The 17,011-nt window shown below is 40.8% G+C and overlaps 1 protein-coding gene across 2 annotated transcripts in view; it reads right to left on the bottom strand.

Moving 5' to 3' along the window:
* KCNH1 (potassium voltage-gated channel subfamily H member 1) overlaps window positions 1-17,011 on the bottom strand; it is a 467,169-nt gene that overhangs the window by 409,205 nt on the left and 40,953 nt on the right. For both annotated transcript variants that reach the window (XM_019030269.4, XM_019030273.4), the window contains exons 4-5: window positions 14,637-14,765; window positions 6,876-6,994 (exon numbers count right to left, since the gene is read on the bottom strand). In XM_019030269.4, coding sequence (XP_018885814.1) covers window positions 6,876-6,994; window positions 14,637-14,765 — 248 coding nt within the window. The remainder of the gene's footprint in view (window positions 1-6,875; window positions 6,995-14,636; window positions 14,766-17,011) is intronic.

The raw sequence follows: 17,011 nt of genomic DNA, 5'->3' as shown, positions 1-17,011 counted from the left end.
GCACACCAGGAGATTATATCCCGCACCCGGCTCAGTGGATCCCAAGCCCATGGAGCCTTGCTTACTGCTAGCACAGCAGTCTGAGATTGACCTGCGAGGCAGCAGCCTGGCAGGGGGAGGGGCATCCACCATTACTGAGGCTTGAGTAGATAAGCAAAGCAGCTGGGGAAGCTTGAACTGGGCGGAGCCCATCACAGTTCAGCAAGGCCTACTGCCTCTGTAGTCTCCACCTCTGCGGGCAGGGCATAGCTGAACAAAAGACAGCAGACAACTTCTGCAGACTTAAACGTCCCTGTCTAACAGCTCTGAAGAGAGCAGTGGTTCTCCCAGCACAGTGTTTGACCTCTGAGAATGGACAGACTGCCTCCTCAAGTGGGTCCTTGATCTCCATGTAGCCTAACTTGGAGACACCTCCCAGTAGGGTCCGACTGACACCTCACACAGGCGGGTGCCCCTTGGAGATGAAGCCTCCAAAGGAAGGATCAGGCAGCAATATTTGCTGTTCTGCAATATTTGCTGTTCTGCAGCCTCCATTGGTGACATCCAGGCAAACAAGATCTGGAATGGACCTCCAGCAAACTCCAACAGACCTGCAGCTGAGGGACCTGACTGTTAGAAGGAAAACTAACAAACAGAAAGGAATAGCATCAACATCAACAAAAAGGATACCCACACCAAAACCCCATCTGTAGACCACCAACATCAAAGACCAAAGGTAGATAAAACCACAAAGATGAGGAGAAACCAGAGCAGGAAAGCTGAAAATTCCAAAAACCTGAGAGCCTCTTCTCCTCCAAAGGATCGCAGCTCCTCGCCAGCAATGGAACAAAGCTGGATGGAGAATGACTTTGATGAGCTGACAGAAGTAGGCTTCAGAAGGTCGGTAATAACAAACTTCTCTGAGCTAAAGAAGGATGTTCGAACCCATCGCAAGGAAGCTAAAACCTTGAAAAAAGATTAGATGAATGGCTACCTAGAATAAACAGTGTAAGTAGACCTTAAATGACCTGATGGAGCTGAAAACCATGGCACAAGAACTATGCAACACATGCACAAGCTTCAATAGCCAATTCGATCAACTGGAAGAAAGGGTATCAGTGATAGAAAATCAAATTAATAAAATAAAGTGAGAGGAGAAGTTTAGAGAAAAAAGCGTAAAAACAAATGAACAAAGCCTCCAAGAAATATGGCACTATGTGAAAAGACCAAATCTACATTTGATTGGTGTACCTGAAACTGATGGGGAGAATGGAACCAAGTTGGAAAACACTCTGCAGGATATTATCCAGGAGAACTTCCCCAACCTAGCGAGGCAGGCCAACATTCAAATTCAGGAAATACAGAGAACTCCACAAAGACACTCCTCAGAAGAGCGACCCCAAGATACATGATTGTCAGATTCACCAAGGTTGAAATGAAGGAAAAAATGTTAAGGGCAGCCAGAGAGAAAGGTCGGGTTACCCACAAAGGGAAGCCCATCAGACTAACAGCGGATCTCTCAGCAGAAACTCTTACAAGCCAGAAGAGAGTGGGGGCCAATATTCAACATTCTTAAAGAAAATAATTTTCAACCCAGAAGTTCATATCCAGCCAAACTAAGCTTCATAAGCAAAGGATAAATAAAATACTTTACAGACAAGCAAACCCTGAGAGATTTTGTCACCACCAGGCCTGCCCTAAAAGAGCTCCTGAAGGAAGCACTAAACATGAAAAGGAACAACCACTACCAGCCACTGCAAAAACATACCAAATTGTAAAGACTATCAATGCTAGGAAGAAACTGCATCAACTAACGGACAAAATAACCAGCTAACATCATAATGACAGGATCAAATTCACACATAACAATATTAACCTTAAATGTAAATGGGCAAAATGCCCCAATTAAAAGACACAAACTGGCAAATTGGATAAAGAGTCAAGACCCATCAGTGTGCTATATTCAGGAGACCCATCTCACATGCAGAGACACATATAGGCTCAAAATAAAGGGATGGAAGAAGATCTACTAAGCAAATGGAAAGCAAAAAAAAAAAAAAAAAAAAAAGCAGGGTTGCAATCCTAGTCTCTGATAAAAACAGACTTTAAACCAACAAACATCAAAAGAGACAAAGAAGGCCATTACATAATGGTAAAGGGATCAATTCAATAAGAAGAGCTAACTATTCTAAATATATATTCACCCAATACAGGAGCACCCAAATTCACAAAGCAAGTCCTTAGAGACCTTAAAAGAGACTCAGACTCCAACCCAGTAATCATGGGAGAGGTTAATAACCCACTGTCAATATTAGACAGATCAATGAGACAGAAGGTTAACAAGGATATTCAGGACTTGAACTCAGCTCTGCACCAAGCAGACCTAATAGACATCTACAGAACTCTCCACCCCAAATCAACAGAATATACATTCTTCTCAGCACCACATCACACTTATTCCAAAATTGACCACACAGTTGGAAATAAAGCACTCCTCAGCAAATGTGAAGAACAGAAATCACAACAATCTGTCCCTTAGATCACAGTGCAATCAAACTAGAACTCAGGATTAAGAAACTCACTCAAAACCGCTCAACTACATGGAAACTGAACAACCTGCTCCTGAATGACTACTGGGTGCATAACGAAATGAAGGTAGAAATAAAGATGTTCTTTGAAACCAATGAGAACAAAGACACAACGTACCAGAATCTCTGGGACACATTTAAAGCAGTATGTACAGGGAAATTTATAGCACTAAATGCCCACAAGAGGAAGCAGGAAAGATCTAAAATTGACACCCTAACATCACAATTAAAAGAACTGAAGAAGCAAGATGAAACAAATTCAAAATTCAAAAGCTAGCAGAAGGCAAGAAATAACTAAGATCATAGACAGGCATGGTGGTGGGCGCCTATAGTCCCAGCTGCTCAGGAGGCTGAGGCAGTAGAATGGCGTGAACCCGGGAGGTGGAGCTCACAGTGAGCCGAGATCACACCACTGCACTCCAGCCTGGGCGACAGAGCGAGACTCCATCTCAAAAAAAAAAAAAAGAAAGAAAGAAAGAAATAACTAAGATGAGAGCAGAACTGAAGGAGATAGAGACACAAAAAAAACCTTCAAAAAATCAATGAATCCAGGAGCTGGTTTTTTGAAAAGATCAACAAAATTGATAGACCACTAGCAAGACTAATAAAGAAGGAAAGAGAGAAGAATCAAATAGACACAATAAAAAAATGATAAAGGGGTTATCACCACCAATCCCACAGAAATACAAACTACCATCAGAGAAAACTATAAACACCTCTATGCAAATAAACTAGAAAATCTAGAAGAAATGGATAAATTCCTGGACACATACGCCCTCCCAAGACTAAACCAGGAAGAAGTGGAATCTCTGAATAGACCAATAACAGGCTCTGAAATTGAGGCAATAATTAATAGCCTACCAACCAAAAAAACTCCATGACCAGATGGATTCACAGCGAAATTCTACCAGAGCTACAAAGAGGAGCTGGTACCATTCCTTCTGAAACTATTCCAATCAATAGAAAAAGAGGGAATCCTCCCTAACTCATTTTACGAGGCCAGCATCATCCTGATACCAAAGCCTGGCAGAGACACAACAAAAAAAGAGAATTTTAGACCAATATCCCTGATGAACATTGATGTGAAAATCCTCAGTAAAATACTGGCAAGCCAAATCCAGCAGCACATCAAAAAGTTTATCCAGCATGATCAAGTTGGCTTAATCCCTGGGATGCAAGGCTGGTTCAACATATGCAAATCAATAAACATAATCCATCATATAAACAGAACCAACGACAAAAACTACATGATTATCTCCATAGATGCAGAAAAGGCCTTCAACAAAATTCAACAGCCCTTCATGCTAAAAACTCTCAGTAAACTAGGTACTGATGGAATGTATCTCAAAATAATAAGAGCTATTTATGACAAACCCACAGCCAATATCATACTGAATGGGCAAAAACTGGAAGTATTCCCTTTGAAAACTGGCACAAGACAGAGATGCCCTCTCTCACCACTCCTATTCAACATAGTGTTGGAAGTTCTGGCCAGAGCAATCAGGCAAGAGAAAGAAATAAAAGGTATTTAATTAGGAAAAGAGGAAGTCAAATTGTCCCTGTTTGCAGATGACATGACTGTATATTTAGAAAACCCCATCATCTCAGCCCAAAATCTCCTTAAGCTGATAAGCAACTTCAGCAAAGTCTCAGGATTCAAAATCAATGTGCAAAAATCACAAGCATTCGTACACACCAATAACAGACAAACAGAGAGCCAAATCATGAGTGAACTCCCATTCACAATTGCTTCAAAGAGAATAAAATACCTAGGAATACAACTTACAAGGGATGTGAAGGACCCCTTCAAGGAGAACTACAAACCACTGCTCGACGAAATAAAAGAGGACACAAACAAATGGAAGAACATTCCATGCTCATGGATAGGAAGAATCAATATCACGAAAATGGCCATACTGCCCAAAGTAATTTATAGATTCAATGCCATCCCCATCAAGCTACCAATGACTTTCTTCACAGAATTGGAAAAAACTACTTTAAAGTTCATGTGGAACCAAAAAGAGCCCATATTGCCAAGACAATCCTAAGCAAAAAGAACAAAGCTGGAGGCATCATGCTACCTGACTTCCAACGATACTACAAGGCTACAGTAACCAAAACAGCGTGGTACTGGTACCAAAACAGATATATAGACTAATGGAACAGAACAGAGGCCTTAGAAGTAACACCACACATCTACAACCATCTGATCTTTGACAAACCTGACAAAAACAAGAAATGGGGAAAGGATTCTCTATTTAATAAATGGTGCTGGGAAAACTGGCTAGCCATATTGGAAAGCTGAAAGTGAACCCCTTCCTTACACCTTATACAAAAATTAACTCAAGATGGATTAAGGACTTAAATGTTAGACCTAAAACCATAAAAACCCTAGAAGAAAACCTAAGCAATACCATTCAGGACATAGGCATGGGCAAGGATCTCATGAGTAAAACACCAAAAGCAATGGCAACAAAAGCCAAAATAGACAAATGAGATTTAATTAAACTAAAGAGTTTCTGCACAGCAAAAGAAACTACCATCAGAGTGAACAGGCAACCTACAGAATGGGAGAAAATTTTTGCAATCTACCCATCTGACAAACGGCTAATATCCAGAATCTACAAATAACTCAAACAAATTTACAAGAAAAAAACAAACAACCCCATCAAAAAGTGGGCAAAGGATATGAACAGACACTTCTCAAACGAAGACATTTATGCAGCCAACAGACACATGAAAAAATGCTCATCATCACTGGTCATTAGAGAAATGCAAATCAAAACCACGATGAGATACCATCTCACACCAGTTAGAATGGCGATCATTAAAAAGTCAGGAAACAACAGGTGCTGGAGAGGATGTGGAGAAATGGGAACACTTCTACACTGTTGGTGGGACTGTAAACTAGCTCAACCGTTGTGGAAGACAGTGTGGTGATTCCTCAAGGATCTAGAACTAGAAATACCACTTGACCCAGCAATCCCATTACTGGGTATATACCCAAAGGATTATAAATCATGCTACTATAAAGACACATGCACACGTACATTTATTACGGCACTATTCACAATAGCAAAGACTTGGAACTGACCCAAATGTCCATCAATGATAGGCTGGATTAAGAAAATGTGGCACATATACACCATGGAATACTATGCAGCCATTAAAAAGGATGAGTTCATGTCCTTTGCAGGGACATGGATGCAGCTGGAAACCATCATTCTGAGCAAACTATCACAAGGCAGAAAACCAAACACCACATGTTCTCACTCATAGTTGGGAATTGAACAATGAGAACACTTGGACACAGGGCAGGTAACATCACACCCCGGGGCCTGTCATGGGATGGGGGACAGGGGGAGGGATAGCATTAGGAGAAATACCTAACATAAATGATGAGTTAATGGATGCAGCAAACCAACATGGCACATGTATACCTATGTAATAAGCCTGCACTTTGTGCACATGTACCCTAGAACTTAAAGTATAATAAAGAGAAGTTAAAAAATTAAAAAATAAAAAAATAAAATAAAAATAAAGACCAGGCACCATCAAAGGCAGATAATGACAATTTGGGTGCATAAAGCCTAATAAGATACCTTGTCAGGGCTTCCTAGCCTCTTCCTTGCCCCAGCAAAAAGAAGAATGTCAAATTTTCCTAACTACAAAGATTATCAAAATAATAACAATTTTAAGTATATTTATTAAGATGTAAAAATGTTCATGATTATATAAAGTGAAGAAAAGACAACATAATTACATTTAATGTATACACTATTCCTAGATATGTCTCAATTTCATAAACATTAACATTTGAAAAATGAATTTCTTAGCATTTAGGAAATAGGATATCTACAAAGAAACAAGTTAAATGCACACACCAAAAAAATGTAAAATGCCATGTGGTTGTTGTGATTACAGGTACTTTTTATTTTCTTCTTTTCACTTCCTGTATCTTCTTTGCCTATAACAGTATGAATTGCTCTAATAACAAAATTGTTTAAAAACTCCTTCATGTACATGAAGCACTTCTAGCTCCTCAAAAAAGTGATTTGACACTTTTAATCTCAAGCAAGCTGAAACAGAGCTTTTCCAGCCTGCTTTTGCACATGGGAAAGTATAAAGCTCAAAGGAGTTAGGTCACTTACCCAGTATCATACACTGTGGTGTGTAAGCCCAGCCAAGATAGGCGTCTGGGGGTCCTGAAGGTCCTCTCCATGATTAGCACGCTAGTTTTGTGCCATTGCCTCAGCCCATGCACCCCCTAAAAGTGAGGCTCAAGATGAGCTAACCCTTTGCCCTTACCTCTGCCAGGCGGGAGTGCTTGTGGACATTCTCGCCTTTTTGCACGCTTGGAGCCAGCTGCTGCAGGACACCCCTGCTGCTTGTCAGTGCTCTTGTCAGCCGAGCAAACTTCCCCCAGCCTGAAGCAAGTGGAAGAGTGAAAAGACACGGTCAACCACATCCCAAAGGTGCACAGACATTCACATTACAAGTTATACTGTCAGAAACAGACACCTCCAATGCCCTCCTAAGCTCCCATGAGTCACTGTGCATCCCTGCAAGCAAGACCCACTGTCCCGTAAAGCACCTTGTGTGTCGCAACTTGCTTTTCCCCTGCACTTTCACTTCATCCTAATCATAGTTTGTGAAGTTGGTACAGCAGGTTTTAGGACCATTTTACAAATAGGGAGACTAAGACACAGAGTGCCTGGACAATGAGAAAGAGTCTAGAACATCTCTCCACTCTGGCCCAAGCCTTCTTCAGAAGATAATATCGGGTAATTGAGATGTTTCTGTGACTTGGTAACTTGGCTCAGGCTGTTCCCAGTCCCCAGGCTATCTGATCTTGCAGAAACAGTTGGTTCTGCATTTTAAATGGACAAGCTAGTCAAATGGCCATTCTATGCATTACCTTCTCCAAGGCCAGAGGAATAAGAAATGATTTCAACCCCTGGGTAGGTGGGGGAAAAGCAGTGGTAGATTTTAGTCTGCTTTAGGATGGGAGAAAGATGGTTGGTGACAGGTCCTTACTGAGAATCGAAGATGTCTGAGTGATCTTGACATCTTTTAAAGGCCCCCAAAGACAATAGTCCATTTCAACACTCAACAACCCATCTGTATCAAGGTTATGACCATGGCAGTTGCCCCATCAGACCCTTGAAGTCCTGTCAGTATTCTCTAGACCAGGCTTGGGTTTTAGGAGCTCCAAAAACCCAGATGTGGGGTATACAGCAAATGAACAGAGCATGCAACTATTTTTACATTACAGCTAAAAGCCGGACTAGATGATTTTATTTTTTTATATCCTTCAGAGTTTAGAAGCATTCAGCAACTTCCAGTAGAAATCTCATCTGCCAAATTTTACCCTGGAGCAACTTTCCAAGATAGACTTATAGAATCCAGAGGACAGTGGAGTTAAACAGAAAAATGTCCATATTTTATTTTTCTACACAACCTATGAGAATCATAAACTGGATAAATTTTTGTCAATATAATAAGAATAGCAAATCAGCTCTTTTTTATCTCATTCAAGAAGTGCCAGGCTTTAATAAAAAGCCAGTATTGCTTTCATCCACCCTGATGCCACAAAGCAGAAACGTGGAACTGCTGGGGTTGGCTTGAAAAGATACACATAGTGGTTTCACTGTGGGGGGGTCCCATTAATGTTAACAGGAGGGCACAGCATGGACTCTGTAGGGGTCTTTGACATCTCCCCCAGTGTCAATGAATGTGCTATGGGAACTATGAACTAAGATTTTTTAAAAGTCACTTTCAGAGGCAGGCTCTACTTCAGCTTAAAATAAAGCTGAAACTGGATTCTAAAAAGTTTTTCGAGAAGAGCAGAGGTTTATTTTTCAGTCAGTTGTGTATGTAAACATCAGCAAGGGCTCTGCACCCACCCTACTACCACCACCAGCGTGATCTATATACTGTGAGAACAGTGATGAGAGGGAGCTGGCAGGGCAGGTGCCCCAAACCCCTTGGTTCATCACCTGATATAACATAAAAGAATAAAAAGAAATATCCCTGGACCTCTGGGCATTTCCCTAGACTCAGGATAGCCCCTCACTCTCTGGCCTAGCCCTGATTCTCTTTGCAAGAGTGGGCTCTTAAAAGAGTGGGTTCTCAGCTGGCTGAGCAAGGGCATGGGAAGGTGAGTGGGTGTTGAAAAGGAAATGGATGAACAGTGTGAAATCTGCATTACACTTCTACCCAGCATGGGCAGGAAAGAAGGAAATAAGTTTTCTCCCAAGTTCCCAAACCCATATTTTCCTTCCTGCTCTATAGATACTTTATAATGGCAATCATGCCTCGCCAGATGAAAAAATAGATTCATTCATTCATGTGTTAATTCTATAAACATAACTACTATGTACCAGGCATGGTACTAGATACAGAGATACTAACATGAATAAGACACAGATTCTGGCCTCAGAGAGCACACACTCTAGCAGGGAAGACTGAAAATTAAGAAATCATGACATAGTGAGCTAAGTTCTATGACAGGGATGAGTACAGAATGCTGTGGCCAAGACTGTCAAAAGGATGCATATCTAATCCAGGCTGGGGAGTCAAAGCAGGTTTCCTGGAGGAGACGGCACTAGAGCAAAGTTTTGAACAATGAGTAAGAATTAGGTAGACTTAAGGAAAGAAAGATATCCCACACAGAAGGAACAGCACCTACAAAGGCAGAAAATTATAAAACAGGGTAATATGCCCATGAAGAACAAGACATTCTGAATGGCTGGATAAAGGGCCATGGCTTATAAGTGGGAGGGGGATGCCAGGTGTGTCCTGAGATGATGCTAAAGAGGTTGGTAGGGGCCAAATCAAGAAGAACCTGGACAGTAAAAACCTAGAAGGTAAGTTAAGAAATTTGAACTTCATCCTGAAACCCACTGAGAGCCACTGAAGGACTTTAAATTTGGTGAGGAGGGAGATACACATGCCAATTTGCATTTTAAATGAACAGAACAACAAAGTGGATAGTGGGCTAGAAAAAAAAAAAAAAAGACTGACAGATAGAAGATATGTCAGCACAACAGGCAAGAGACCATGTGGGCCTGGACCAATGCTGTGGCCTGGGCCAGGGGTCAAGGGGAGATCTTGAGGGCAGCTACAGAGTCAGGACTCTGAAAAAAATAGCTACACAGGAAAAGAAGAAGCAACCTAGGAGGCTCCTGAGTTTCTGGTTTGGATGACGACTGGGGTGACAGCTAATCAATGAGATTAAAAACATAGGAAGAGCAAACCAGTTTGGTGAAAGATAATATGTACAATTTGGACCAACAGTGTCCCTTATAGCAGACCCATCAGAAGAATCACTTCTGGAGAAAGTGAAACTCCTATTGTCCAAAAGGCCAAATGGGAGGGGACAACCCAAACTGAACTTAGCTCAAAATGGTCTTGTTCAGGGGAAATCGGACAGTCATTTTCTGCATGATTCATCGTCGTCCTTCAAGGAAGGATACTGACCTACCCCAGCAGACTTACCTGCTCCTTGTATTGAACCCCCACTTGCTTTAGGCAGGCATATATTAGATCACTGACTGTGCTTCACTGTTTTATTTGCTTACCTGTCTATCCCTTCTCCCAAATAGACTCAGAGGCTCTATCGCAGGTGTTTCCTTGTGTCTAGCACCTAGCACGAGGCCAGGCACCCAACAGGTGAATACAATAGGTATATTGGACAAATAAAGAACAAATATTTTTTTTTCTCTCATCACCCTACTTCTGTCTGGGTTTCCAACAGATATAAAGTCCCAAAGGATAGGCGGCCCATTTCACAAACTCTCTTCAGTTTCAGGGGATATTTCTGTGCCTCTCTTTTGCCAGGCATTTTTCTGCACCCACTCCTCCAATTATATCCCACTTGGAAGTTCAACACTGAATTGAGCTCAAATGAAGAAACCCCTGGCCCAGGATTCTTCCAGTTCTATCACAAATGTCACCAGCAAGTTAGGCATAACAGGGCTGTGGATGCCATGAGAAAATTGAAACTATACCATGATCAGGAAAATGAGAGGGGAAGTGGGCAGGAGCAGAAGAGGAAGAGTATAGAGAGAAAAAAGATAAAGGAGGGGAACATAGTACACAATCTAGCAATCAGTTAAAAGCTATTTACTGGGTCTTTTCTCCATTCTCAGGAATGGAGAAATGGCTTTTCCTCTGTCTTGACCCCACAATGGCTGGTGGGTGTCAACTTAGCTGAGCCACCAATGAGCCTGAATCTTTCTTTTTTAGGCCAGAAGAGATGGTGTTGGGATGAGTTAGAATTCCAACTCCTCTGAGAATAAGTCCAGGGGTACCAAAAAAGACAGAGGCCAGCCTTGTCCTGAGATACAGGGTCAGAAATTCAGAGGAGCTGATAGCATAATCCAAACATCCAGCAAAGAACAGTGGACACAGGGTACAGCATGGAGAGTCAGTGTGGACCACTGCCTAAGCGTCCTCAAGTCTCCTCCCACAATCTTTTCCTTACCAATGTATAAAGAACCAAAAATCTAGAATGGCTTCCTCAAGTAGCAGTCACTAAATCATCACTTTCCCACCAACCTAAGGGCAGAGACATAAAATATTAACATTGAAGGGGGGGTGGGGCCTGCGACTTGTGTCTATTACTATTTCTCCCATGTCCAACATGAAGATACATGGAGAAGGGTCAACAGTTACAACAGTTTGCCAGAGCCTTCATCCTTCAATATTCTACATCTCTGGCTCTTAGAAACCTACTCCGAAGTTTTGCATTCCTTTTGTTGTCTGTATTTGGCTCAAGTTTAACTCTGAATTTAGAAGTAAATATGTGAAACTTTGAAAATGAATTTGCTCCTTTAATATGAGATTAGTTAGTGGGATAATAGAGAAAACAAGAGGACTGACTCATCCTTTGGTGAGCAATGTAAAGAGAGAAAATTCTGAGCTTTACACTCTAATTCTATACTCATTTGCCCAAACCTGCTGGCTCAGAAGACAGAACGCAACAGAAACATATCCCACAGCCTACTCCCAATTATCTATAACAAAAGAAAAAGCAAGAGAAGGAACAAATGAAATCACTGGAGCATCACAGATTCTCATTTTAGGCAGGAATTTCTACCTACTCTCTCATTCAGCCTTTAAGCACACACACACACACACACACACACACACACACACACACACACACACACACCCCAGAGCTGTTAGCAAACAGCAAACCTAACTTGACTTTCATTCCCTTCTCCATGCCATCCGTGGGCACTATTTGTCAGAGAGTAAGAGAATTACTGTCAAAAGACAGAGAGCAAAGTGAAGATGAGGAAGTCAGAGGCCTACCTAGCTCATAAAAAGGATGGTGAGAACTGGTACACCAAATGACAGAGGGGGCTCTGGAAGCATTTGCAGGACCCATCCCCTGTGCCTGAGGCTCCGGGTAGAAGAGAAGTTACTTTGTGTCAGATCCTGAAATAGGCTACTGTCAATTATCCCATGTGTTGGACCCTTTGTGGGTGATTTGTGGGAAAACTGGGGGCACAAACTGGCTTCTTGCACACTATCAGGATGCACCCACCCCAGCCCCAAGTCCCCAAATTAGGTACTACATGATCTGAGAAAACAAAGTAATTTTAAAGACAATTTGAACACAACTGATTTAAAAGGCTAATATGGTGGTGGGAAAACATCCCATGGGACAATGCCAAAGAGCAATTATCTGGGAATTTTCTGAGATTTTAGATTATCCACATTTCCATTCCATCTCCAAAGTGAATTCTAAACAAGCCTAAGTCAGCAAGACTCTTAAGACTCTTAATGGTGACTGAGGTGCTGTACTGAAAACCCAGCTGGTCTCCTGGAAACAAGCTGCTGAGAGTACATCCAAGAAGAAATGTCAAGCCGGGAGAACAATCCAACCACATGGCAGCATACTTTCTAGGATCTAGATTTGATCCCTGTAGCCAAAACTGCAGTTTATAGACTTAAAATAACAAGGCCTAGAGAATTATCATGTGCTTCCATCATAAACACACTAATATAAAGTTTGACTTGTCCTAAGCAGACCACCAAACCACAGTGGGCATGATGACATGGCAAGTGGGAAGGTTTGAACATATCTGCCATGGCATTTGAAATGGATAGACTTATAAAGCCATGTCTTTCAGGAGACATTAAGCGTGGTCTGCTAGCAGGATTCCTACATCGAGGACTAACGTGTGTGTGTGTATGTGTCAAATTTTTATGAATCAAGCCACAAGTTACTCCTATTTATTTCACTGACAAAAACAATTAATATCTGGTCCCCTCAGCTAAGAAGAAACAGAGTAAATGTGTGTGTATCTCCTCATGAGTGTCTGTAAGTATGTATGTGTGTGTACCAAAACTCTTATCAGCAAAGAAATGCATCATTGAGGCAGGTTAAATGAAGTGGAGCATTTTATTCCTGGAAAATAAACCTAAGTCTCACTACATCACTCTGATTTATCCCTCTTCAGGTTTCATGAGCATCGAATGCAGGCACCTACATGCCAGGTACGGAGCATTCTGTTAGGTATGCTTTTCCTACTAAATAATACCAGCACATCACCTACAAATGTTCCAGTAGTAATAAAAACAAAACATTTTGATTCAACCAAATCACATAACTTAAGTTTTTAAGAGAAAAATTGCAAAAATAGGTGTCAAAATATTCAATTGCCTTCAAAATATTACTTATGAGTTTATTAGGTTAAAAAAGCAACTGGCCTTTCTATATGGTAACAAGATGGTACTTAATCACGAGTGAACCTACTGCCATGAAATAGCTACTGCACTGAGAAATCTTCAAATTAGAAACTAGAAATCTGGCAATCATGAATCTGTAAGAAAAGGGAGAGTTCAGGTGGCTGAAACACTGGTTGAGAGACTTTGCATCTGCTGCAGTCTTAAAACCAAAAGGCAGGCTGAAATTGATTTATTGAGCTATCAGACAGTTTTAAAAAATAGGAGGTGCTGGTATTAACAGTACTGTGCTCTGAACTCCATAAATGTGAGTGTCTAAATGTGCCAGGATTTTAAATACCCTCAGAGGACACAGCCCTTGAGAGAGCAGCCACATAATGCTTTTTATTTCCTCCTATAATGCTCATTTAACAACAAAAATTTTGTCACATCAAAAATAATATGTCTCAGTTTAACTCTCCCCTGGACTCCACTCTCATCTCTTTGCTACATCTCAGAAAACCACAAGGAGCAGAGGTCTCCAGCAGAGCTGAAAAATCAACCACAGAGCCAGGTAGCACTGCATCATGAAAAAGCTTGTGGCCTCTTGGTTATCTTGAGTGTGAGCTATGAACGAGGGATGTGAAAGAAGTGCTATGTCACCCCCTTATCCCAAACCTCTGGGACTAACATGCCATCTTTTTTATATCCTGATGAGCTGGACCTCTTCAGCGGTACAGTTGTTCCAGAAATCCTGAGCCATCTCCTTTCCTGGGTCCCCCATGTTATGCAAACAATACATGCATATGATATGGCTGAGGCGAGTGCTAAAATCTGTGATCACACAACTGTTTAAATGACCCATATAGAAATGTTACTTAGGACCCTGGCTTCATTAATGTTATGTTCCAAATGAATTAACCGGTCACAGACTTAATCAACCACAGATGCAAAGATGTGCTAAAGTCTGCTTTAACAATCTTGAAGTGCCAGAATTCAGTCAAATCTAAGAAAGTTTATATATAAAGCAGATGAATGTAGCCATAGACCACCTCATTGGTATGACTGACATTTGTTATGTGAAAACTTGAAAAGATTCTGATGATACTAGTTGCCAAACTATCTTCTTCTGCCTAACTAATATCAGAAAGGGTTAATTATTAAAGGTATGAAATTGATTCAAATGCTTTCCTAAACAAAGTGTTTTTTCTCTCCTTCTCCTACCCTGATACACTCCAGAATAACGCAGTGCTTTGCTCTATACAAATTAAAGTTAGAATCTTGAGGTTTGTAAAGTGATTGCCTTGACAACCTTAAATGCTCTGTAAAAAGAGCCACAATAAAGACAAAAAAGGCATAAATGTATTTGTACAAGTCAGAATTACAAACCTTTACATGAATCATCCTCAATTGGCTGTTTGAAAGCTGTTATGTCACTGAAAGTGCAAAGAAATAAAACCACTTTATCCTGTTCGTTTCGAATTGGAGCAATTTTCACAAAGAACCACACAGGTGTCCCTGAAAGGAATATCAAAAGGTTGGTCAGTAATTTGCATTCTCATTTGAGGGGCTATGGAAGCAAAGACTTGGGAATGAATAGGTACAAATATTAATTCATTTTTTAAATGGTCTTATTCCTTCAAATGCTGGGTTATCACACCATAAGTTTTTTTTCTTGCTGGAATAAAAACTTTCACAGTGACTATTCAGTGAGAGGTTTCTCCTGTTCAACTAATTTTCTAAGTGCTGATCTCTTAACTTGTAAAATGGTTAGGAAATAGGTTGAAAACCCCACCTGATCTTATGGAAGAAACTTAGGTACAAAGACCTAAAGACTTACCTTAGACCACATAATGGACAGTAAAGAGTAGGGGCCAAGATAGGCCCTGCCAACCATGGCCAGCAGACCATGCCAACTCAAATTTCAAACCTCATCCATTGCTAAAGGATCCCAGGGTCAAAATCCAGTTTAGGAATCCACCAATTTGACTCACATGACCAATCACACATGGGCCAGAAACTATATTTCTTTTTCTTTTGTAGACTCCCAGGCTGGAGTACAATGGTGCAATCTCAGCTCACTGCAACCTCTGCCTCCTGGGTTCAAGTGATTCTCTCGCCTCAGCCTCCTGAGGTAGCTGGAATTACAGGCACCCACCACCACGCCCGGGTAATTTTTGTATTGTTAGTAGAGGCGGCCAGGGTGCTCTTGAACTCTCAACCTCCAGTGATCCGCCCACCTTGGCCTCCCACAGTGCTGGGATTACAGGCATGAGCCACTGCATCTGGCCCAGAAACTATATTTCTATATCCCTCTCCTTAAAATAAAAATCTAAAAGATCCAATACAGTGGTAAATGACAAGGCATTGAAGAAGGAAAGGAACACCACAATAATTCACCCATACAAAGCTCTCCAGAAAAGGAGGATTCCAAGCAGGTTTGGGCTTCGATCACATTAGTGCCATAGGAAGCTCAATGAACGTGTTTCAATATCAATCCTTGTTCCTGAGCTAGAGTGGAGGATAAACGAGTTCTTCCTAAGCACTGTCTTCATCCACGGAAGGAGGTAGGCAGGGCTATTCTGACTGGCTTCTCAGAGAGGGTACCCACTCAGGTATCAACAGTCAAATATCTGCACAGTCACTCACTGGCTTCCCAAAAATAATTAAGGAAAATAAATAAACATCTTCTAGCCATAGAAGACATCACAGCAAGAAGCACCAATTTATTCTATGATACAAAATTAAATGAGACACAAAGCAATCCGATGTTCTTTTCTTCCTAGTTCTTATATTCCGGTTCCTACAACAGCATCTAGCAGAACTGAATAACTATTTGTTGAATTTTGCATAACTGGAATAATACTTAGCATACTATTTTATAACCATTTGCAAATCAAAATAAAGTAGCTATTTCCCCACGCTAAGTAATAGTTTCCTATGTAGCCAGCACTGTGCTCAGCATTTTACATATATTATTTTGTGAGATAGAGAGCAGAAAACTCACTGAATCTTGGAGATGAAAATAGATCCTCAAGAGGTCACCTGGCTTTCTCTGTCCACAATCACATCAAACTCTGTACTATACACCAGGGACAGACAGACAACTCCGATTAACATTAGGCTTAGTTAGCCAATCTAGCTTGACAACAGCTACTTTACAGATTTGGCTACACCACCTATTCACATGTCAGTAGTAATAACCCTGAAATGTACAAACAGGCAGCAAGTAGACCCAACGGAAATGTGTTCTCCTTAAATCTTGATTATCTATGTATTCCTCTATAGTTAATTTTAACCTTCTTTCCATTCTCTTCGCATAATTTTTAGCTGCCAGTTTCTACATGTTCTGCAAATACCAACAGATTATAATGTCACCTTAAGAAGTGTTTTGAAAGAAAATTCTACCATATAACAATCACAAATAGCATTTCAAAGTCAAGAATATGACCTTTGAATTGTTCACTGTTTTTGGAAGTATGTATTACTATTCCTCCTAGTCTTTTCCTCAGAATCTGCAGGATTTTAAACCATTTTCAATTAAGCAACAGAAAACTCAAAGTAAAGTGTCACAGCAATTAAGCTTATATCCTCACAGCTCTCAGTTGTACCCTATCTGTTAAGGCAAAAACACACAAATCAAAAAAACCTTTCTTTTTGCTCTAAAAAAATTTAAGCATTTTTTCAGATGATAAACCAGAAAATACTGCTAATTACTCCCCACTTAACAGGTGAATTTATTTAAACTGTGTCTCTGTTGCCCA

This window comes from Gorilla gorilla, chromosome 1 (genome assembly GCF_029281585.2).
Source record: "Gorilla gorilla gorilla isolate KB3781 chromosome 1, NHGRI_mGorGor1-v2.1_pri, whole genome shotgun sequence".
NCBI lineage: Eukaryota > Metazoa > Chordata > Mammalia > Primates > Hominidae > Gorilla > Gorilla gorilla.
This window is presented reverse-complemented; position numbering and strand designations above follow the sequence as displayed.